The sequence below is a fragment of the Ambystoma mexicanum genome, chromosome 6q (assembly GCF_040938575.1).
Source record: "Ambystoma mexicanum isolate Mex_15411 chromosome 6q, UKY_AmexF1_1, whole genome shotgun sequence".
Taxonomy (NCBI): domain Eukaryota; kingdom Metazoa; phylum Chordata; class Amphibia; order Caudata; family Ambystomatidae; genus Ambystoma; species Ambystoma mexicanum.
The window spans coordinates 446,744,945-446,770,247 of NC_090937.1; the positions used below are offsets into that span (position 1 = coordinate 446,744,945).

Here is a 25,303-nt window from a genome sequence, read left to right on the forward strand (position 1 = left end):
GCCAGCCACTGCTTAGCAGTTCTGTTTTTAATATTAAGGACCTGTACTTGAGAGACCTGATGGGGTAGAAAGTATCATACCTGTTACTAAGAATTGCAAATCTGTTAGAAAAGAGTATTTGACACATGGTGAAACTGTGACCAAAAAAAAAGGTCATGGAACCTGAAAAAAAAAGTGGACCACATTTGTCAATGACAGTTTGGGCCTTTTTTGCATCTATTTTAGATGCGTAATAGAGTACAGATGCTAGCGGTCAATGGTCGAAGTGTACCCAAAGAAGCCCCCATTGCCCACAAACATCATTACCACGCCCCCTCCTATGTGCAGTTATGTGTTTGTATTTATTGATTTATAAAGCGCCTTACACCAAGGCGCTGTACATTGGAACAACTTAATACATAAAAACATAAACAATATAACGGTGGAAGCAAAATTACAATATGAATCATTCAACAAAACAGTGAAAATAACAATTAACTGACGGGGAAAGGGGGAACAGGGGAGAGGGACTGGGTAGGGGGGGTGGGGTGGTGATGAGTTGGAGGAGGGAAATGGAAGGGAGAGAGGGGAGGTGGGAGAGGGGAGAGAGATAGTCAAGGGGAAAGAATAAGGAGGGAGGGGATGCAGAGGGGTGAGGGGGTTTGAAGGAGGAGAATGGAGGAGGAGAGATTTAAGGGAAGTGCGGAATGAGGAGAAGGTCGAGGTGGAGTGGATTGCGAGAGGAAGGGATTTCCAGTGCAGAGGCGCTAGGAGTTGAAAGGAGCCGAAACGGGAGGAGGCACAGGGGGATGGAGTTACAGTGAGAAGGAAATGTTCAGTGGATCGAAGGGAACGGGAGTAGAAAGAGAAAAGGGAGGAGAGATAAGGAGAGATTTGTGTGCCACCCCAAGATTTCCTATAGCCTCACCAGGCCACGCCTATAAAAATATTCTGGGGGTGCCACTGGTGCAGAGGCGCAGCTGCAGCTAAAGGAGTTGTGCACCTCTTAGCATTTTGTTTGCTGGAAAGGTGAAAATGGATAGAAAGAAGTTGAAATCGTACAGGAAAACTAAGTAAGGAGATGCAAGCAAGGCCAGCAGCAGGACATTTCAATCATTTCAACTAAAATTCCCCCCAACACATAAGGGTGGCCCATGGGACTCTGCCAGAGAAAGCTTGAAAGAATTTCTTAAGTGGTCATTTAGGGGTTCAGTCCCGATGTGAATGCCTTTCTTTGTCCCTTGTCAGCTAGGAATAGCTCCTACAGCGTTTATGTTTTATTTGCATTATGGTACTTGTAGTATGACATTAATTACAGGGAAAAAAATCTAAAATTGTTAGACTGCAAAGAAGAAATAAAGAACTGGATGAAATAATCTCACCTGACACGGTTAATCTATAGGTTTTCACATACTTAACGAGGAATCGCCATGTGTTAGCTTTAAGGATGAAAAGCAAAAGCTCTAAATGAATGTTCTTAATCTAGAGCGATCTTTTCAAGCAGAGGTGAAACAAATACAACTAGCTAGCTCGGAGAGTGGAGTACTTTCTGCTGAGATCTGCATGGTGCAGCAGGGCCAGCTCATCCTTTCATCCTTCGTAGGTCAAAAAACGGAGCACCAACTTTCGTTGGGTAATAATATTTGTACATAAAAATGTTCTATACATAATAATTTTTGAACGCACTACATAAATAAGTTCTCTTGGGAGACAAAACAGCAACAAGAAGGAACTTCGTGAGCCCAAATGTATTTATCGTTTTTCCGCTGCCCTTTTGCATTTAAAAATCTTACACTACACCATATAATTTGTGTGGTTGAGATATGCGATTTTTGCAAACTGTCGGCTAAGGGGCACTCAGGCATAATTTCTAAACGTGCCCCCACTTATGTTCAGCCAGCCAAGTTCGCACCTCCTATTTCTCTGGGGATCGTTTAACGGTTTTCTGATTGCGTGAAGGATTTGGGGGAAGTTAAGTGCGCGAAAAGTCGAACTGGGGCATTCTCTGAGACTATAACTTTGAACAACTAGAATACAGGGCTCCCACACTGTTGGAGCAGGGCACACGGTACCTACCTCTGCTTCGTATCTAGCCAGGCCGCCGTCGTAACCTAGTAACGGCTGAACGCCTAGAGCCCGGACCGACACTTCCTGGAGTAAGCCACGCCCACAGAGAGCGCACGTTGCGGTGTCACACGCAGTATCGCCTTCCTATCTTTGGATGGGTTCTTTCCCTGAGAGGCCGGCTGGGGCCGGCGTATGCCGAGGCTGTACCGTCACTTCCGTCGCTGTCTGGTGATTCAGTCCTGCTGCGCCCTGACACTTGATGCTGTGTCAGAACTGCCGGGTTTCCCTTTTCATTTTCTGCCTCTGTGCGTCCCATCAGGGCACCGATGAGCTGAATCTTCTCTGCCACTGGAAGTGAGCATGGCCCCCGCAGGCCGCTATCGGCTGAGTTGCTCTTTACCGGCCCACGAGCTTGATGTCAGGGGCATGGCGAGGGCTCTGCACCCCCTGGGAGGCTTCCTCTCGGTGTCCCGGGATCGCAGCGCCCGTCTCTGGGCGCCCATAGACGGGTGAGTTGAGGGGTAGTCTCACAGCAGGGTTTGATGTGCAAAGCGAAGCAGACCCTGTGTGTTGCCTTATGAGCCATATACCGAGGGACCCCCTGCGAAACCTCAAAGTATGGGTGATTTGGTGGGGATGGGTGGTTAGCAAGTATGTCACTCTATCGCCCCTTGCAGAGGAACACCACTGATGTTATTTATAATGCGGTTTCAAACCTGCACACGCCCCGAAATGCGCAAACCCTCCTTGTGGATTTTACAGGAGTCTCGTAGTTGATGTAAGTTTTTTTTATATTGTTGCAAAGCGTAAACATAAGCGCCCCCCCTCCGCTCCCCCCAACCCCCACCAATCAGATTATGGACACTGATTATTAGCTTGCACATGTCACCTAGCAGAACTCGTCAGTAGCCTCGCCCAGAAAACCGGCAAGATGTACTTTCACACCATACATGTTGTTCCCTTCCATAGTTTTTTTCTGGTCATAGAAAAAGAATGCCAAAAGGTCAGCTGGGCCCTCCAAATGATGTTTATTGTGTGTGAGGCAATAAGGCAGTGGACATTCTCCCAAGCATATTGTATATGAGGGTTGAGAGTTGGCCCTCTCGGACGCTTTTGCCAGTGAAGACTTGCTGAATGATTTTCTGCTGATATTCAATTACTTATCAGTAAAATCGCCCACTTGGGAGAGCAGAGAGTGCTTTAACAAGCGGTAGCAGTAACGCATGCACAATTGCAGGTGACTGGCCTGCCTGTATCGGTGCCATCTTCCCCCATGATGAAGCTAAGGGTATAACTGATCTGATCAGTTTTAGATTGCTCAATTGTCCCAATAATTGGCATACCTTTGCAAAAGTAAACATTATCTTACCTAGTGTGCAAGATGTAATGGTCCATAGAAAGTCATACAAATTGAAGCAAGGGACCAACGAAAACATCCAGCTTTCTGGTCTCAGGTAAGTACACCCAGTGCGCAAATGCACCTACTGCAGCGATCTATGTGTAACCTGCAGGCTGCACATGAGATTTGATTCTCGGCATAATTAACCTATCGACATTGACCCCTGTCATTCACTTTCTTTCCCTTCATTTTTCTCAGGCCATTTAGGATCACGGAGACTGCTTATTCGTTCAGAGAGTAATTGCGACAGGAGTGCACAAAGTAAGGGCATAATTGATAGTGAGCATTCAGGCACTTGGAAGGGCATTCGATATTGGGTAATCACGTAGGCACCACTCGTGACCTGCTTTTTAAAACTGTCCTCAAAGATCCCCGACATTTGTGAAACCAGCTCCATGCTTGGAGGATGAGTGTCTAATTTACCAAAATCTATCCAAGGGGAAACTACATCCATCCCTGTATTAAAAGCCGGGAGAAGGACAGGGCGAGCGGCATAGCACATTGTATTTATAATGACAGGATACATGTTAAACGAAGACAGTCCTAAGGTGGGCCATTCATTTTAGCAGTAGGGTACAGGCAGAGGATATGGATGGTGTTGTGTTGTGAGGCTTAATCTGTGGATAGTGTTGGTTGCATGAGGGTTTGACTTGGTATGTGACGCTTATGAGAAGTTAAATTATCCAACGCACAACAAGGAAGAGGTACTTGCATTATAGAGTGCTATGCACCTAGACACATTGCTTTAAGTGGGCCAGGGCCTGCCGGGGCCGGGCCTGTCAGTCTCCAGAAAGTGGGGCTGAGCCGGGGCCCTCCAGTCCCACACAACATTGGCGGGCCGCCATTATGTCAGGCAAGCTGACAGAAGTGCCAGCCAGCCACAGCAACGCTGAGCCTGGCTGGCACTTCTGTCAGTCAGTGTAACTTCCTCTGATGACGGGGTCCTCATCAGGGTCTTCAGAGGAAGTTACTGAGCCTTTGTTTGCCCTCCCCAGGTCACTGCTGGCTCCATGATCTAATATGCAGATTCGATCACGGAGCCCGCAGGTTCGCAGAGGGTGAAAGGCGCCTCGGGCTCAGTGATCTCTGCTCAGAGCAGGTAGATCACAGAGCCCGAGGCGTCTATCTCTGTTGGCAAAGCTTTACAAAAGATGCCTTGAATTGTGTACGTTTCAAGCCATCTTTTATAAACGTAGAAATTATAAACGTAGAAATATTTCTATGCTTCTAAAATACAGCTTGAAACGTACACAATTCAAGGCATCTTTTATAAAGCTTTGTCGATGGACAAGCTACCTTGCGTTTTGTCTGTCATCAACGCTTTATAAAAGATGGCTTGAATTGTGTACGTGTCAAGCCATCTTTTAGAAACATAGAATTATGTTACAAATATCTGTTTATAAAAAGGTGGCTTGAAAAGTACACAAACCATAGTAAGGTAAGCACACAAGTGGCCGTAACTTACTATGGTTTGTGCACTTTTCAAGCCACCTTTTATAAACCTAGAAATGTAAACCTAGAAATGTGTAACATTGCTATGTTTATAAAAAAATGGCTTGAAAAGTACACAAACCATAGTAGTACGCATACAAACATAAATGCTGGCATACGTTTATATATTTGTTTGCGCACCTTACTATGAGTTGTGCACTTTTAGGCCATGCCCACAATGAAAGCCACGCCCCCAAACGAGCCCCCCCCCTCAATTTCTTACCGACAATAAGTAAGAAGCAGACACTAAGTAAGTGTGGCAAGGGCGGGGACAGAAGCAATTACGTCTCGCCATACTACCCTACCACTAAACCTAGAAACTAAACCATTGTAAAATCTACATACTGTGTTAGCATTACATTTAGAAATTTGCATGTCTGTGGTATAGTTGCATTCATAAAGCGTGCAATTAAGTGTTGAAGTTAGAAGTATGCCTAGTTGCGTCCCCTTGTTGTCTTTAGAAGTGTGCCCAGTATCCTCCCTGTGCAAAGTTGAATTTAGGAGCCTAGTAGCATCCCCTAGTTGACCTTAGAAGAGGGCTTAACGTCTTTTCTGTGCAAAGTTGAATTTAGAAGTGTGCCTTATATCCCCCTGTGCAAAGTTACATTTAGAAGCGTGCCTAATAGCGTCCCCTGGTTGCCTTTAGAAGTGTCCCTAATATCCTTTGTCTAAAGTTGAATCTAGAAGTGTGCATAATATCCTCTCTATGCAGAGTTGAACTTATAAGGTGCCTAGTTGCATCCCCTGGTTGTCTTTGGAAGTGTGCCCAATATCCTCCCTGTGTAAAGTTGAATTTAGAAGGAGCCTAGTTGCATCCCCTAGTTGACCTTAGAAGAGTGCTTAACATCCTGTCTGTGCAAAGTTGAATTTAGAAGTGTGCCTTATATCCCCCTGTGCAAAGTTACATTTAGAAGTGTGCCTAATAGCGCCCCCTGATTGCTTTTAGAAGTGTCCCTAATATCCTCTCTGTCTAAAGTTGAATCTAGAAGTGTGCATAATATCCTCTGTCTAAAGTTGAATCTAGAAGTGTGCATAATATCCTCTCTATGCAGAGTTGAATTTAGAAGGTGCCTAGTTGCATCCCCTGGTTGTCTTTGGAAGTGTGCTCAATATCCTCTCCGTGCAAAGTTGAATTTAGAAGTGTGCCTAATATCCTCTGTGCAAAGTTGAATTTAGAAGGTGCAAAACTATAATAAGAAGTGTGTCCGGCTTCCTCTCTGTGCAAAACCAAAGCTAGAAGTGTGTCTGACTGCCTCTCTTTGCAAAATCAACTTTAGAAGACAGTATAGTCTCTGTGCAAAGTTGAACTTGGAAATGTGCCTAATAACGTGCCCTGGTTGACGCTAGTAGTGTGCCTAAAATCTGTGTTATATATAGTGTCTCGCTTCCTCTCCTTGCAAACTCGACCTTTGAAGTATGCCTAGTATCTTCTCCGTGCAAAGCTCAACTTAGAAGAGTCGATAACAAGGGGGATCCTGGGAGACTCTCTGCCAGACATTAGTCCTGGTTACAAGAGCCTTACCCAGAGTCTTTAGGTCACTATCTTTCACAGAGAAGAAATATCCCAAACATATCAGTCTTTGTCCTGCCTTGGGGCAGTCCAGCACCGAAATGCTAGGCAATTCTCCTCTGAACAAGAGTACCAACAGCAACCCCAGACACGTGTTTTGGTCTGGTTGAACCTCATCAGTAGGGTGTAGCTGTGCCTCTCTAAGAATAGTGAGCAAGGGGTCCACGTCTGGATTCCCCTAGTAACTTAGGGTGAGACCCAAAGTTACTTTAAATATGCAGATAACAAGGGGGGTCTTAGAAGAGTGCCTAATAGCCTCCCTGTGCAAAATTGATTTTAAAAGTGTGCCTAATATTCTCTCTGCATAAAGTTGAACCTAGAAATATGCTTGATACTCTATCTGTCCAAAGCCAAACTTAGAAATGTGCCTAATATCCTCTTACCTGATAACGTGCCTTGGCTGACTTTAATACTGTGCCTAATATCCCCCCTGTCCAAAGTTGAATTTAAAAAGGTGCCAAATATCCTCTGTGCAAACTTGAATTGGTCGGCTAACACCAACTCTGTGCCCCTAATATATATAATTCCGTGCCTTGCCTGATCTCAGACGTTTACCCATCTCGGTGCAAAGCTGACTTTAGAAGTGTATATAACAACATCACTTTGGCATAGCGGAATTAGACAGTGTCCCTAAGAACGTCACTGTACCAAAGTCTTGAAAGTCTGTTCTATAGCGTATGTGTGTCAAAACTGCACTTAGAATGTATACCTATATCTTATCCGTGGTATAAGTGCATTCCTAAACTCTGCCTGCTCTATATCACAAATGCATTTGAAAACTGGATTTAGATAAGCTAGCCAAATGCAATAGCCAATTTTGTAGCTAAATGTGTACCCTAATTTATGGTCTTATTTACAAAGTCTGCGCCATAGCATATCTATGCCATAACTGCAATCAAAACTCTGCCCTATAGCATATCGGTGTCAAAATTGCACTTGGAAACTGGATTTAGAAAATGTAACCTATAGCATATTTATATCATAACTGCACTCAGAAGTCCTCCTAAATTAGAAAATTTAACCTAAAATAGAAAATTCAGCATATAGCGTATTTATCATAATTGCCTTTTAGAAGTGCTCCTAAATCACACTTATAAGAAGTACCTAAAAACAATATCTGTGGTGTTGTTGCACTCGATACTCCGCCTAAGAGCATACCTCTATCCCAGCTTCGCAAATTAGTACTTTAAAACTTAATATACGTGAATATTTGACCCTGCTTAGTTGAACCTATAAACCTTGAATAATCTCACCCCGTGGTACCACTCATCCTAACCATGAGTGCACCCATTCCACTAAGGTCTACCGGAAATAACCACCAGGCACCACCCCCCCCCCTTCCAGCCAACCCTACCCCCTGTCCCGCTCACCCCATCCCCCTCCCATCCCCTTACCAAACACCAAGCCAGAGGTGCATGATGGCATGTCATCCACCCTAAGACGCTACTCTTACGAACCCCACCGATCAGCCTACCACGATCATGCACGCTCCCCTCACAAGCCTCCAAGTAGACCCCGCCCAGCAATCATGTACCCCGCGTTTCTCCTATCAACTCCCACCTCCATCCTGCCACGACCACACTCCTTCCCCTCCCTAAAAACTGCACGCCCAGCCCTAGCAAGAACGGAAGCCTCATCCCTCTCCCCCCCCCACCCACTCGCACACACCACTCGCAACAAAGGCACTAAAGAGGAAACGTACCTGGTCCCCCTCAATCTCTCAGCACTCATCGCCTCCCCTGTCTTGACCCACCACCTCATCCCCCCCCCATCACCACCCTCACCCCACGCCTCACCCTGCTTGAAACCGCTCTCCCTCGATTTCTCACCAAACACTACCGAAACTCTTAACCCAACACACCCCACCTTCAAGTCCCCCGGACCAAACGACTCCCACCCAAAACCCTCCAACTTCTCCACCCGCCCACTCTTCCCATCGACCATCAACCTCCCCACCCCTCTCCTCTCTCCACCCTCCCCCTCCCCTGCACCCAGCTCTGACATCAACCTCTTCTACCAAACTGAACTGCATCCTATTTAATGCCCGATCTGTAGCAAAAAACAGAACAGCATCTTTGACCTCCTCGCCTCTGACAAACCAGACCTGGTCTTCATCACCGAAACCTGGTTCTCATACGGCTTTGCCTCTATCGCCAATGAAGCCCCCCCTTACCCCCGACTACCCCCTCATCCCACTGAACCGTCCTTCTAGAGGTGGAGGGATAGCATTCGCCTTCAAATCTCACTTCCACGCCTCAGTCATAGACAACAACCTTCCGTCCCCTCCTGCGAATCACTCCTAGTTAAACTATCACTTTCCCCTTCGTTCTCCCACAGCTTCCTAATAATTTACAGACCCCCTGGCTATGACAGACAATTCTCAAACAACCACTGCGACTCTATTGCCGCTCTCCAACTAAACCATCCCAACCTCACCCTCCTGGGAGATTTCAACATATGGCTCGACATTCCCACCAACCCCATGACACACTCTCTTGTTGACAGCCTAGATGCAATTAACCTCCACCCCCACATCAACGGCCCAACCCACCATAAAATACACTCTTGATGCCATTTTCAGCTCCCACAACCGAATACATCTAACCCCCCCCCAACCCTTATCATCTGGTCCGATCATTTCATTGTTTCTTTCACCATTCCCTCTCCAAACACGCCTCCCGTACCCAAACCTGAACCTCCAACTATACGCAAATGTTGGAAGAAACTATAATCCTTCCTGACCTAGCCGTCGCACTCCTTCAGTCTCCCCCACCTACCTGCCTACTCAATAATCAACTGAACCCCAACGCCTTTAACTCTTGGCTCAATACCTCTCTAACCCGACTCACACCAACTTGAAAACCATCAGCCCGCCATGGCCACTTTCCTAGATGGTTCACACCCGAGCTTAAGACCAGTAAACAACTATACAAATACCTAGAACGCAAATGGCGGAAAGACAAAACTCCCCTGAGCAGATCCACCTTAGCCCGGCACCTCCATCAGTACAAGGCCGGAATCCGGAAAGCAAAAAAAGCCCACTACAATTTCTGAATCCTAAACTGTAAAAACTCGAGCAAAGAACTTCACAACATCATCACCCAATTCAACAAACCATTATGCACCACCACCATGCCGACCCTCTCTGAATCGCTGTGTGACTCTCTCTCTCTCCACTTTTACACCACAGCTCTCGAAAGAACAAATGCTCTAACCAACAAACTAGCGCTTATACCCACCAGCCAACCCACCGTCCATACCAACCATTCCACCGCCAGCGACCACTAGGCAACCAACGTTTGACTCCTTTAGTCCAATATCAGCTGACCAATTTCTCAAACTCCTCCCTGCCCGCAAACCTTCCGGCTCCCCGCTGGACCCCTGCCCGGCCACAACCCTTAAGGACATTTTCGCATCTACCTGCAAAGGAGAAAACGCAAGAACCATCATAAATGACTCGCCTGCCTCTGGAATTTTTCCTGACGCATTCAAAACGGGTCACGTCAAACCTCTATTAAAAAAACCATCCCTCAATCCTCTCAAGCCCAAAAACTACCGCCCCATCTCAAACACAAGGTTCCTTGCCAAACTCATCGACCGAACCGCCGACGCCCAACTAAATGCCTTTGTCGAAGCCAACAATCTCCTAGACCCTGCTCAATCAGGTTTCAGAGCCGGACACGGAACTGAAACCATCCTAACCTCAATCTGGGATGACCTTAAAATCACGGCAGACGCCGCGGGATGTGCTGCATTGATCCTTCTCAACCTATTGGCCGCCTTCGACACAATCAATCACTCAATCCTCCTTGACCGCCTCCACTCCCTAGGAATTTGTGGATAGCTTCGTTCCTCAAAGATAGGTACCAAATAACACTACTCTCCACCTATTCCTCCCAAACCCGACCAGTCGACACAGGAGTTCGACAAGGAGCATGCCTATCTGCCCTCCTGTTCAATCTCTACTTGATCACCCTCCCACCAATAATTCGCTCACACAACATCCTGTGTTACAACTACGCTGATGACGCTCAACTAATTCTAAAACTCCTTAACTCAAATCCCAACTGCCGACCTGACCTCGCTTCCTGCCTCTTCGACTTAGAGATCTGGATGACCAGAAACCACCGCTTGCTAAACCCCTCCAAAACCGAAATCATGCTATGTGGCAACTCTGAACTTCTTCCACACCCACTACCCTGGCCATCTGCCATGGGCAATTCACTGACTCCCTCTAAGTCAGTAAAAAACCTTGGATGCACCCTTGACTCTGACCTAACGCTCTCGCGTCAAGTCAACGTCTCAAAGTCCTGCCACTAAAACCTTAAAACTATTAGGCGCATCTTTCCATATCGCTCCTTTCCCAACAGACTCTACGCGGTCCAATCAATTGTTATATCAAGACTGGACTACGCTAACCCACTCTACCTCGGAATCCACGCTTAGCAACTGAATAAACTACAAAAAGCACAAAATGCAGTCAAACTGCTACTTGCGCTTGGCCCGGGAGGCCACATCAAAACTCTGCACTGGCTTCCGGTGGCCCGAAGGGTGACCTTCAAAACCTTATGCATTTCTCACCGAGCACTGCATAAAACCGGACCTGAATATCTTCAAGACAAGTTAAAACCCTATCAACCTCCACGTACTCTAAGATCTCGCTCAGCCGGCCTCCTAGTCATACTTAAAACAAACTCAGTCAGGTTAGGCGGATCATCATTCTCAGCCTTGGCCCCCATACTGTGGAACGCACTCCCACCCCACATCCGCCTCACTGATGATCTAAATTCTTTCCGCAAATTACTGAAAACTTGTCTCTTCCCCTAAAACCAACCATGTACTGAAACTAACTCAAACCGAACAACAGCAGCGCAATGACGCCAACCCAACAAACTACCAGATCTTGAATAACAATACAACATCAAGATTCAAGCGAGAAATCGCCATCTAATAACCGCTAATGTAAACTAAAAGGACAAACAAAATAGAATGAGGAAATTAGATCAATGCACTGAAATGGATAAAAAAAAAAAAATCGTACAAATACAGTAATTGAAGTTTAGATTAATGAAATGGGTGTAATGATTGCAATGGACAAATGAACAAAATTAATAAAGAAAAGACGATGTAAAGATAAATACAGGAGACTGATTAGTACACAGACTGATGAAATGGAATGTACAAGTGCATGGCATAAATGGAAAGTACAGAATAGACGATTAAAGTACTTGAGATTCAAGTACTTGAGACGGGTGCCGTGCATGAAACAGATAGAGCATGGAACGGATCCAGTGCGTATGGCAAGTGACCTGGCCTGAACCGATAATACATGATGAATGAACGAAGTGAGTAGAGCGGATGAGATCAGTAGAATGGTTGAAGTGCGTGGAACCAATGAGTGCGTCGAGCGGATGAGTGCGTCGAGCGGATGAATGCATAAAGCGGACGATTTTGTAGAGCGGATGAACGTGTAAGAGCGGATGAGTGCATAAGAGTGAAGAACTGTGTAGCGCAGATGAGTGCAAACAGCGGGTGCCTGGAGCGGACGGGTGCCTAAATGATGGAACAGGGAAGTATGTGGATGGAATGGGTGATGTATGAGGACAGAACAGTTGTCGTATATGGATGGGACGGGTAAAGTGTGTTGATGGAACGGATGAAGTATGTGGAAGGCACTGGTATAATATGTGAAAGGTACGTGTGAAATATGTGGATGGAGTGCATAAATCAGCTTCGAATACACCGATCGGAGTACATGGAACAGATGCAGTATCCTATTCATACTATTGTTCAATCGTTAACTTGGATTTGTATTTCATGTTGAATCTGCCTTTTGTACCATTACATTACTGTGTTTTGTTGTCCAATTTAAATTTTGAATTGCCTTTGTTTGATCCACTGCCCCTTGTGCCACCGTATCTGTTGTCATGGCTTCCGCGAATGTTTTCTACACTTTTTTATTTTTTGTTGCAATCTGTGTCATATTTATTTAAAATTTATCAGCCTCAGATGAAGAGCCGGGTTTGGCTCGAAACACGTGTCAGGCTGACCACTCAACATAAATAAATACATTACTGTATTTAAAATTGGCGCAGTGTGTCTTGGAACTTCTGTCTGTACCGAATTAACGTGGTAGTGCACTGGCAGTACACCCACACTCCCTTGACACCCGCTGCCTCTTGGCTAATCATAAGAGACTACAAGTGCTGTGGATACCTTTTGACTTTTACTGCCATTTACTTGCTGACTAGTAGCTTGCAGCCTGAATTCTTAAACGGGAGGGGGTGACAGAAGGCTTTGTACTTGTTCATGGCAGGCTTGTGTAAAAGTGAGCACTTTTTTCCTTCCTTTTGTTCAAGTAGTAATCAAGTGTAATGCACTGTTATGGTTGCTTATCAACTATCTGACCAGTAGGCACCTAAATGTATCAGCACCCCACACAAAGCCTTCTGAACACTCCGATGGAGAAAGAGCGTTAACGGGAAGAGAGCCGGAGGCTCTGCTCACACTTCCTAAATCCTATGTGAGCGGTGTTCAGACAGCGCCATGGGAGGTGAAGCAACGAAAGCGGGAGCTTGAGCTCATACGTGGCAGTGACCGATGCAACACATTGCTCGCCAGCCTGGTAATGAGACTGCTACGGCTCTGCTAGACCCAGCAGGGAAATGAAACCAAATCTGCTCGGATAAAGAATAGACTTCTCTTGGGACTCCTGGTCAGACCTCCTCCTAACATGAGCTTGGACACATTACAAACTAAACCAGTATGGTTGTCCCACTGCATGCAAAAGGCGACCAGGCTTAAAGCTCTACATGAAAACTTGGTGGTTTGTGACACCTCATTGACAGGCAAGATCAGCCCAGATTGGCCAGGGACAGCAAACCAACTAGAGGATAGGGAGGTGTTTAAAAGAGACCCCAGGAAGGTATCGGCTGTTCGGATCTGGTCAGAGAAGGTGGTGGCAGACCAGCAGGAGGAAGGGTGGTGGGAGAGGATTGTGGATGTGACTTTTGGATCAGATAAGACATTGGTTAGTGAGTGCAACTGGTACTGCGTTGCCAGTGTGAAAGACTTTGTGTGATCAGAAGAGGGGAATGCGAGTGTCTGAGTAGAAGGTGGGGTACAGGAGGGTGCTGCAGTACAGTGGAGGGAGTAATAACTTTCAAGGGTGGGGGGCTTAGGAGTGAGAGACGTCAGAGGGACCGAGGAGGATGACCCACGGGTAGCAGAGGGGGGTGGAGTTAGAAGGAGAGTTGTGGGAGTGAACCATCTGACCATAAGAGGGAGAGTAGTACGTGGGCGTGATGGCAAGAAGACCGAATCGAGCAGTGTGTTTGAAATGCACAACCAGTTATCCCTCTCTAGTCAACTGACCACTGGAGTCCCTGAGGGAGGATAAACAAGTAAGATCTTGGGCATTCAGGTGTACACCTTTAGCAGAAGTCAGAACTTAGACGTAAGGGTCAATATTTTGCATATACTAACCAGGGGAGAAAGGATGCCTGTCCTAGCGAGGATTGGTGCTTTTTGGACGAGAGAAAGCAACGACCCTAGGGCCCTGAGCAATCTTTAAATAAAAACCCTTGAACCGTCTCTGAGAGTTGAAGTATTCCTTGAGCCATTTTTGAAACCATCCTATGCACACACTCTCGCCATATACCAGGTTTTTCCATGAAATACTCATGCACTCACCATTTGACAAGTATTAGTATAATTTTTCTAAGTATTCGGATCATATGGCAATATGACTGCTTCACCTCATAGCCTGCTTACTTCTCCAGTCTTCCCCTGTAGCGCTTTGAAGTAGCTTTAAGGTATCCTTTCTAACCTTAATATAGCTGTGCCTCCTTTTTAAAATATCACCTAAATCTTTCCCTTTGTTTCTTAGCCATCTTCCATGCTTCCGGTCAAAGCATTTGGAATGGCCTCTGACTGCTAGGTTTACCAACTGAGGAGAGTTTTGGCTCTTGTTAAACTTTCAATTGGAAAAATAGATTACACAGCAGCAATAGACGCTTTTGCGCCGGCAAGATCGTGTGCTTCATTTGACAATGAGTATAAACTTTGGGTTACGGAACATTAATTCCTCTTTGTAATATTGTTGTACGGAACGCTTTTAAACGCATTGTGTATAGGTGCTATGTAAACGATCATATTATATGTTGTATTATTTTGACAGATAACACAAGGTGAAATAAAATATGATCAGGTTCGCATTTATGTATTCCGGTTGGCCAAAGTCCGGTAGTACTCTTATAACCCGCATTACTTATGAAACTGTGCACATTTTAGGCCTTTTTTTTTTAAAGATGTAATTCACAAGTAAAAAAATAGAAAAATGTTAGACAAGTGTACTGCTAAATGGTGTTTGGTTTACAAAACAAACCTTTCAAATGTCTTTTTTTTTTTATTTATTTTTTTCGCAACAGCGTGATAATGCCATTCGAGCTGTCTGGCGGGGGAGGTGAATATTGGTGGTCTGATCGCTGATGTCCATGACCCTATCTATTTGCGGTGTTCGAGCGGGTACCTGAGCGCTGGGTCGATCTGGTATCTGTCTATAGTTTAATAAAGCGGGCTGCCTTGAAGCCATCTGGTTAGTGGAGGCCTTCTGGTGAGAGCTGGGAACCTAGCTGTGTAGTCCATAAATGGGTCCCAAATGTTCAGGGCTCTATTCGGGGATCCTGAGCGGATTACTGTGACTTTTTTTTCGGCCACTCCTATGTCCCAACATTTGGACCACCATAGTGCTACTGAAGGTCCGTCTTCGTTTTTCCACAACCGGGCCATTGCTGCTAGGAGTAGGTGCGTGCATAGACGTGGGATGTGACCTGAAATTGGGAATGCACCTCCTCTTGTTTCTCCCAGAAGGATAACCCCTGGGTCCCAGGGGATGGATAGACCGGTGATTTCCTTGATGTGTTTTATTACCTCTCTCTAGTATACCTCTGCCTTCGGGCAGTTCCAGACCATATGAAATAGTGAGCCGGGGGCAAGTCAACCGCGCCAGCAGGTTCCGGGGATGGTTGGGTTGGCCTTGTTGAGTTGAGCAGGGGTGACATAGTACCTGTAGCAGAGTTTGTAGCCGCCTTCCCTATTTGTGATGCACTGTGAGCTTTTATGCAATCTGGACCATATTTTCTCCCATTCCTCAACCTCTATTTCCCGTCCCAAGTCCTTCTCCCATTCAAGCATGTACCTTTCTTTTTTGGAGGGATTTGCTCTGTCTAGGGGACGATAGAGGGCAGAGGTTCTTCCTCTTTTAGTTGGGGTTGTTAGGTAGAGTTCCAGCGCCGTTAACTCTCTGGAGCATTTTTCCCGGACCACCCTGTGGGACAACCAGTGCCGGATTTGGGCATAATGGAATCTTTCCTGCTCGTCCACCCCGAATTTTGACTTGCATCTCTCGAATGAAATGGGCATCCCTCTTCTAGAAAATCGGCAGTTTTAGGAAGCTGCCCTTCCTCCAGGGCTGGAAGCTGAGCAGGGGCATGCCTGGTGAGAAATCGGGATTGTTTCAAATGGGGGGGGGGGGTGGTTAGGGGACCCATAGCTCCCCGGATGCCCCATTTCCGGGCAGCTGCTTTCCAGCACCGAACGATTGTGCTCGTTGCAGAAAGGGGGCTGCTGTTTGCTTGTGGTTTTATGTTTTGGTAGGGTGTGACCGGGCACCTGCACTCCTCGAGCTGTGTCCATTTCGGGGTATCTGCCTCTTGTCCCCAGGAAAATGCGTGTGCCAGCTGCGCTGCTAGAGTGTATCTAGCCACATCGGGTACTCCAGTCCGCCCTGCGCTTTCCCCCCGCATCATTATTCATTTGCCGCCCCTCCCGCCCCCACCCCCTCCCAGAGCTGATAGGGCAGGACCCGGGATATGGATCGGTAATGCTGTACCGTAGTACAGCCATCTGGAGATTAGGTTCATTTTTATGGCGGTAATCCGCCGAACCTGGAGATTTCGTGGGATTTCCACCTCCTTTAGGTCGTTTTGGAGTATTTTAATCAATTGCGGGAAGTTGCTTGAATACAAGCGTGACGGGTCTTTAGTGATGTGGACCCTGAGGTATTCGATTGATCCCGTCGCCCATGGGATCAGCATATGGGCACTGAGGGTAGCTCTTTCCTGCTTAGAGAGATTGATTGCTAGGGCTGAGGATTTGTCCAGGTTTACTCTGAACCCTGATAGAACCCCGAACTCTTTGATCTCTTCCCATAGGGCTCCCAGGGACGATGCCAGGTTGGACGCTGTTAACACGTCATCCGCATATAGCGCAATTTTGTATTCGTGGCCTCCCAAGGTTATCCCTCTTATCCTAGTGTTTTGTCTGATTCTCGATGCAAAAGGCTCCATGGACAGGACGAAAATCAAGGGTGAGAGCGGGCATCCCTGTCTAGTACCCCTGGATATATGTATTGCTCCAGACCTGGTGCCGTTGACCCCCATGTGATGAAATTTGGGCCGAAGCGCTCAATGACAGCCCGAATATACCCCCAATCCACCAAATCGAAGGCTTTATGAGCGTTTAAGGATATGACCGCCATTCCCACCTCCAATTTGTGGACGCTTTCAATGATGTTTATCGTCCTCCTGATGTTGTCGTGGGTCCCTCTCCCCGGAATGAATCCCGTTTGATCGCGGTCAATCAGGTTTGGCAGAATTGCTCCCAGCCTGCCGGCCAAAACTGTGGCAAAAATCTTGCCATCGTTGTTCAGGAGTGCACTCGGGCGGTAGGAGGTAGCCAATTCGGGGTCTTTCCCGGGTTTGTGTAATGGGACTGTGAGCGACTCCACCATGGACCCAGTGACCGATCTTGAGGACAGAAAGGAGTTGAATAGGGCCGCCATCTGGGGAGCTAAAATCCTGGCATATTTATTTATAGAAGTTAGTGGATAGGCCACCTGGGCCTGGGGCGGTGGATTTGAGCAATTTAATGGCTTCAGTGATTTCTTCGGCAGTGATGGGTGATTCTAGGGACTCTAGCTGGGATGAACTTTGGGGGGGTATAGTTTGCAAATATTCTGGCAGGTTGTCTAATACTGTGGGTTTCCCCGACATTATGGCTTTGTGGTGCCTCACCAGTTTGCTAATTTTATCCGTCTCGGAGTAGCGTATTTTCCCATCTTCTCCCATTAGTTTGAGGATATTGTTTCGGCAGTTGAACTTTTTCAACTTTTGCGCTAGCATTTTGGTTGCCTTATTCCCTTTACTATAGTAGAACTGCCTCGAGAAGGCTAATGATTTGGCAGTTAGGTCGGTTGGCCGTACTCAGAGCTCTCTCTGTTTCCTGGAGCTGTGTGACTTCAGCTCGGCTCCTAGTTGGTTCACCTTCTCCTCCAGTTTGGCTGACGCAATGTTCGAGATCTTCTCTGTTCCGCTCCGGCGCTAATTAGGGACCCTCTGACAACTGCTTTCATCGCATCCCAAATAATGTTGATGGGGGGGGGGGAGGGAGGGGGGAGAATTCTCTGTTGTGTTCTCCTCAAAGTAGTTGGATATCGTTTCCTCCACTTCCGTTCTGATACATTCATCTAGTAGTAGGGAGTCATTCAGTTTCCAGTGCCTCTGAACAGGGTGCTTTTGGCCCGATATGACTAGGTTTGCAGACACTGGGGCGTGATCATATATCATGCATGTGTGAATTTCGGCCTTGTTTAAACATGGGAACAGCACTCCAGAGATTAGTATAAGGTCTGTTCTTGAGAATCCTTTATGTACGCACTAGTAATGGGTGTAGTCTCTTTAGGTTCCATTGAATAGCCTCCAGGCGTCGACAGATTTGGTTTCTCTGAGCAGCGTAGCTAGGGATAGTGCTTGCACGAAGTCTGCATTTGTGGGGGGCAGAGTTTTGTCCATTTCGTGGGTTTGTCATGGAGTTGAAATCCCCGCCCATGAACAGGTGCCCTTCTCGAAAGGCCAGGATGGTCGGAATTAAGTCGGAGATATTTGGCTTGGGCCGTGTTGGGGCCATAGATTGTGACGATGGTGATGGGGAGCTCCTCGAATAGGCCCCTGAGTAGGAGGAAGCGACCTTCCAGATCTCTTCTTATTGTGATTTTTGATAACGGCACTTTACCACTTAGTAGTATTGCCACCCCTCTTTTTTTCTTTCCAGATGTGGCGAAATAAGCTCTTTTATACTTCTTGCAGCAAGTGAGTTTCTTGGAGGAGTACGATGTCTCCGGATAATTGCCCCAGTCTATGTTCAACTGATCTGCGCTTCCTTGGCGAGTTCAGGCCTTGGACGTTCCATGAGAGAACTATTACCTCGCTTGTGTCAGCCATCACTTCTCACTTCTGCGTTGGCTATGCTTCGCCTTGTGTCCCCTGCTGGGCGCTGTGCTTTTGAAAGTGCTGCGAGATCGCTGTGTTGGCGTAGTTTAGGAGTTGTTGTTGTTGTGATGTTGATCGGGAGGCCGGGTCTTGGGCGTACCGGCGCTCCAAGCTTTTGATTAGTCCTTTGTTAACCCATTCCCCCGACCCCCCCACACCCCCCACGTTCCCCGATTTGAACTAGTAGGAGAAACGTCATCCTACTTCCACTGGGAAAACTGGTGGCACCAATGCGCTGGAAGTTGGCCAACTGGGCCGCCAAACTGAAATGTGTTGGAGCTCGAACGTTGCTCCCGCACTGTTAGAGTAGTCATAGGCATATTTCGTTGAGGAGCCTCCATGCTGAGAGGATCTTGATTCATTGTGAACTGGTGGAATCCCTCCGCCTTTGGTGCCTTGATTTGGGAAGAATAGCTGTCTGGGCCTCGAGCCTGGTTTCCCTGGCGATGTTGAAGATTGGTCATCCCGGATTGGGGGTCCTTCTTGGGGGGGGACCACGGAGTCTGCGCCGTCTTCCAACTTTTGACCAGGTTCCCTCCGAAGACTTTCTGGGAGGTGCACTGTTTGATTCTTCGGATTCCGATTTGCCTTCTGTTCCCCTGACACCCATGAATTTGTCCGCCTCTTTCAGTGAATGGATTTGTTTCTGGGCCCCTTCCCATGTGAATCTGACCGAGGTCGGGAATCCCCAGTGGTATGGGATCTTCCTTTTGCACAGCCACTCTGTGAATGATCGCATGGCTTTTCGTTTTTGAAGAGTGGAGTTCGCTGGATCCTGATGGAGTGAGATTGTGGACTCCTGGAAGGTGATTTGGCACATTTGCCTCGCCTCGCGCATGATTTCCTCCTTGAGTTGGAACTTGTTTCCCACCCTCCCGGGCCCCCGACTCAGCCACGGGTATTCAGATGGGGAGGGGGGGTTATGAGTGGGCAGACCGCTTGATGGGCCGTTTGCTAGGCTGAGGTGGGACTCAGTGGGCTCTTTGATGGGTGTGGGTTGGCAGCGACCAGGCTGCTTGCAGGGGGGAGGGGGAGGGTCAGGGGCCCCGTTGAGTCTAGATGAGTGTCCTAATTGGTGCCTGTTGAGGATGGAACCGGGGGCAAAAATTAGCAGGGGGACGGGAGCCGGGCAGGATTGGGATGAGACCCCCCCCCCCCCCCCAACTCCTCATCTTGTGCAGTTCGGGGCGTTGTGCCTTTTAACGCTGGGCTTTTGGTCTGCCCCCGGGGGATACACTTGTGCAGGCCGGTAGGTCTGGGGTTACTGGAGGGCCGGAGTTATAGATAGCCAGCTGGCAGGGGCCCACTGCGCCGGCTTGATGGGCAGCTGGATGCTGTCAGGGGTGGGCCGGGCCGTCCGGCCGCTGGCTCTGTGCTGAGGGTCTCCGCCCCTGGGTTTGGCTTCTGGGCCACCCGCTGATGTTGATGCGGCCGGGCCTTGTGGGTAGAACGCGGGGCGCCGCTTCAGTGTAGCACCAATCCTCTGGGGCGCCGGGTGGGCTGCAGCAGCTGACAGTGAGACTCTGGGGAGATCCGAGCGGCCACCCACGAATCGCTCCTGCCTCCGCTTCGGGCCCCACGCGGAGGCCAGGCGCAGACCCTTCGCTGACGGAGTCATACGGCGGAACAGGTGATCGCGCCCAGATCAGCGCCGGGGGAAGGGTGTTGCATGTGACGGGGAGTGGGAGGCTCCGGGGAAGTGGATCTTAATCAGCGATGTGGCGCTGTGTGCTGGAACGCCTTCTTCCTCCACCACTGGGCTCACCCGGGAGGGTTGCAGGTGCCGGGTGTTATGGTCCCAGCTGCAGGCTTGTGCGTCAGGGTGCTGGGTAGCTTGTAGCGGTGCGAGCGAGCTGGAGTCATTTGGCGGCTTTGGCTTCATTAGCTTGCCTGCTCCTCCCCCTCATGGTTATTCTTCTTGCCTTGAGGTCGTGGCCGCCATCTTGTCGCCGAGTGGGCCCCGTTTAGGAAAACAGTCCGAATCATGTCGAATCGGCGAGGAGCGGGGGCCCACTCGAGCGGTCGCTGCAGCAGGATTTCCCCCACAATATACTGTCTCTTAACGGGGACTGGAAACGGCGCTATTGTTTTGCGGCGCATTGGGCCAGGCAGGAGCTCCTAGGAAGAGATGCTGATCGCGGCAGCTCCGAGCCACGCCACCTCAAATTTTCTTACAACTCAACTCTGAGGAAGCCCGTTGGGTGAAATGCGTTAGTTAACATTTTTGTATGCTTATATTTGGGTGCATTAAATAAACATAAGCATATTTGGTGGTCCAGAGCGCTGAAGTTCTGTTATTGACTCTGTGGGAGCAATTGAACGTCCTGTGAGTGCAGAGCCATTTGGAGGTATTGTCTCACTTTCTCAACTTCATGTGCCTATGTTTGTGCCCTCTGCCGCCACTAATGTGCCTGGTGGGCCGGTAAAGTTTCCTACGGTCCTTACTGAGATGTCCTGTCCCACTGGCCTGATTGCCCCATCATCCAAACCTAATAAGGGGCTCACTGCTACCTCCAAACCTGGGAACTTCCCCCTCACCCTCCTCCCTGCGCACTTATCAATGCCCGTTCACTCTCAGCCCATGCCCTTGACATTCATGACCTCATCAGTAACCAGGACCTCAACCTTTTATTCGTCAACGAAACCTGGCTTCATGAAGCGTCGGGCCCAGCCCTCTCACGTGCCCTCCCTCAAGGCTATGCCATTTTCAGGCAGTATCGCCCCCTCCTCCAGAAAGGAGGAGGGGTAGCTCTCATAGCGAGAGAAACCATCCCTGTCACACAAGTGCAGGGTGGTGACCTGGGTCCCAACAGCGATTACCTCCCCCCTAAAAATTCAACCCTCCCCCAACTGCACGATCACCATCCACTTGGTATATCGACCACCAGGATCAGCCACAGCCTTCCAAGACAGACTCCTACACGCCATTTCCAACCATCTAAAGAAAACCTCCAAAGCCCTCCTGCTAGGGGACCTCAATCTGGGCCTGCTTGACCTGTCAGACTCCCAAGCCACCCACCTCAACAAATCCCTTTCCTCCTTTAGGATTCCAACAAGCACTCCCCACACACTGCGAAGGTCGCACCCTAGACTGGGTCGCCCATCGCAACTGCTCCCCCACATCTCTGCCATCTCACCCATCCCATAGCCAGACCACCATGCTATTTCCTTCAAGCTAGACATCAACAAAGAACCACCTCGGCCAGTCCAACCACTCCAGCCAGCCCTTTGCAGGAGCTCTAAACAGCTAACCAAGGAAAGGCTCCTACCCTACATCCAAACACCTGCCCTCCAGACACCCTGGCTGCGAGCTACAACACCATCACCAGCGCAGTTGGTGCCATTGCTCCTCTGACTCTCAGGAAGGCCAAACAAAATACACACTAACACCTAGTTCTCCTCTGATCTCCTGGAAATGCGCTCCAGAAAAAGAGCCTCTCATTTAGCATGGTTAGCCAACCCCTGTCACGCTATGGAAGAATCTTTTAAATCCATATCCAAAGAATACAAAAAAGCCATCATCACAGCCAAAAGCAACTCCTTCAACACAAGGATAGCTAACACTAAATCGGGGTCCAGAGACATTTTCTCTATCTTCAGAGAACTAGAATCACCTCCTGCTTCACCTTCTACTTCAAAAAATGCAGAATGGTGCAATAGCATCCAGTCTGCCATGCTGTCCAAACTCAACCTACTTCAAAGCATGATAATCGCCCATCAACAGGCTCTGACCAAACTTACTGATGACTTCCACCACAGTACCTCCCATGACTGCCCTCCTTTTTCCTTAAAAAAAAAAAAAAAATGAACGAACAGGAAGTCATTGCCCTACTCAAAACCATGAAGCCAACCAACTGTAAAGGAGATGTCTGTCCCGCACAGATCATCAAAGACTGTGCTCCCACATTGGCCCCATCCCTGAACGCCTTCATCAACGCCTCCCTTCCTACAGAGACTGTCCCAGCATGTATTAAGGAAGCCTGGGTACGCCCGCTCCTCAAGAAACTGCCACTCGACCCCCCCTCTGCCCCTGGGAACTACAGGCCAATCGCCATGGTTCCCTTTCTTCCGAAAGTACTGGACAAGGCTGCCTACCTACAGGTCCAAAACTTCCTGGAGACCAATCTCCTTGGTTTACGTCAATCTGGCTTCCGCCCAAAACATGGGACGGAGACCGCGCTCCTAGATGTAAAAAATCTAATTGATGACCTCGGGGATGCTGGCAAACTAGCCCTCCTCTTACTGCTCAACCTTTCTGCAGCTTTTGACCTGGTCGATCATAGCACCCACTACCGCCTCCCATCATCCTCCGCGAACTTCTCCTGCAAGGCCACTGAATGGATTGCCTCATTTCTCCAGGGCAGAGCCATGAAAGGCTTTTCTGACCAAGCATGTGCCAGCCCTGACACTATCAAATGTTGTGTCCCGCAAGGCTCCTGCATCTCTCCCACCCTCTACAACCTCTTCATGAAGCCCTTATTCAAATATCTGGGTGAGCTGGGTATATCATATACCAAGTGTTCATCCCCCTCAGCAGCAACTACGACACCGACTTGGAGCAACTAAACTTCATCTATTCCAAACTGCATGGATGGCAGAAAATTGGCTTTGCCTCAACGGGGGAAAAACGGAACTCCTCATCGGGGCCCCAGCAACCTTAAAGAAACTAGACAAAAAATATGACTCCTTCTCCATTGACAGCATGCCTATTCTGGTGCTGCCGGCAGTAAAAACACTAGGGGTTTACCTAGATTCAAATCTCACCATGAACAGACAAGTTAATGCAATTGCATCAGCAGCCTCATACCATGCCAAATTGATTAATGCAGCTAGACCCTTCCTGTCCAAAGATAACTGCCTTACTATAGCTAGGGCTATAATTGGATCAAGAGTAGATTACTGCAATGCCCTCCTGGCTGGCACTTCTGGCAAAAAGATCAAGAAACTTCAGACCATACAAAATAACGCGCTCTGTGCGGCCACTGGCATATCTAAAAGGGAACATATCTCTACCACCAGGCAACAAGTTCACTGGCTTCCCATCAAGGAACGCATCACATTCAAAATACCATCTTGCACAAATGCCTGAACGACAAAGCACCACTGTATCTCGGCCAGAGATTCTCAAAACCCACCGCTGACGGGCCTACCAGAAATGCATATTCTAATATGGTCACTGTTCTCAAATTACTCTGTTCTCGCACAGGTGGCTCAAGTTTCCCCTTCATCGCCGCCTCTCAATGGAACTCCCTGCCCACAAACATTAGGTGCATCAAATCACACACAGCGTTTAGGAAGGCCATCAAAACCTGGCTCTTTGTTTAAACCGCCACTGCTGTTGCCAGCTACCTGGCCATCTCAATTTGCGTTTTTTTTGTACTGCAACACCTCTATCTATAATGCCTGCTGTTTTGTCCATTTGTAATCTGTTTGTATTCTCACTATGTCATGTCTGCTCCCTGTAACCTTGGAGCGATCATCCATGAAATTGTAACCAAGTCATTTGCTTGCAACAGCGCCTCGATGCCTCTGGGCTGCAGTGCGCTTTACAAATACAAAAAAATAAAATGCATCTATACACAACTTATCCAACAATCAATACAGCACGAAACTAAAAAAACAGAATTTGAAGTCCACTCTATTAATTGGCTTCATTATTTTTTTAAATGTCAGTATAAAATTCATTGCTGCTATGCACAGAGATTTGGTGTCTGGTCATAATCAATTGGCAGATCTCTGCAGCCTCCATGCTTTTAAATAATTAGATAAAACCTGTAAAATACTTGATAGATTTGTTTTAATAAATAAATGGGGATATGCTGTAAATAAATCAATGTTCAGAGTTTCATGTACAGACGTCTGTTTGCAGTATCAACAGGATTTTGTTCTCACAAGGGTTGGATCTAGTACTAATTTCTCGAGTATGAAGCAAGTTGATTTTTAACCTAATGAAATTGTATCTTCAGTTTCCTGAGATGGGTTGCAATGAATCCCAAACTCTTCATTTATGTGTAAAGGGCTATACATATTATATTTCGAGATTGAGTCTCTTGTGAGGATCCAGTCCTTCTGCTGCAATTTTGTCTTTTGTTGCTTGTAAAGAAAGAAAATGACGTGAATTTGTAATCACTTGCAGACTCAACTGGGAAATATAGATGCATAGAGCTAATGCATTGATTTAGTGCAGAGCACGTCTGCCTTGTCTTGCCTTCATTCAATTTGGCAAAGAGCAAGTCCGAGTGTGGCGTTAACATCTTATATAGGAGAAGCGATTTCTATAAAGCATATGCTTCCAAAGATTTTATGGCTAGTTTGTATCGTTTGGATGGACACGTCCTTGGCTAGATTTGAAGCTCCTTGCCATATCTTTCCTTCGAGTTTTTGCCAGTATATTCCTGGCGATTTTGAATCGGCACCTTGTCAGGTAGGGGACTATTTTTCATTTCTAGAACTTGAGTAGAGGTGGAA

General features: G+C 47.7%; 2 protein-coding genes across 2 annotated transcripts in view; one reads left to right on the forward strand and one right to left on the reverse strand.

Moving 5' to 3' along the window:
- IFT74 (intraflagellar transport 74) overlaps positions 1–2,192 on the reverse strand; it is a 1,698,810-nt gene extending 1,696,618 nt beyond the window's left edge. The window contains exon 1 of the mRNA XM_069630923.1: positions 2,056–2,192. The gene's annotated coding sequence lies outside the window, so the exon portion shown is untranslated. The remainder of the gene's footprint in view (positions 1–2,055) is intronic.
- PLAA (phospholipase A2 activating protein) overlaps positions 2,025–25,303 on the forward strand; it is an 801,260-nt gene continuing 777,981 nt past the window's right edge. Inside the window, exon 1 of the mRNA XM_069630922.1 lies at positions 2,025–2,555. Coding sequence (XP_069487023.1) covers positions 2,407–2,555 — 149 coding nt within the window. The 5' untranslated portion in view covers positions 2,025–2,406. The remainder of the gene's footprint in view (positions 2,556–25,303) is intronic.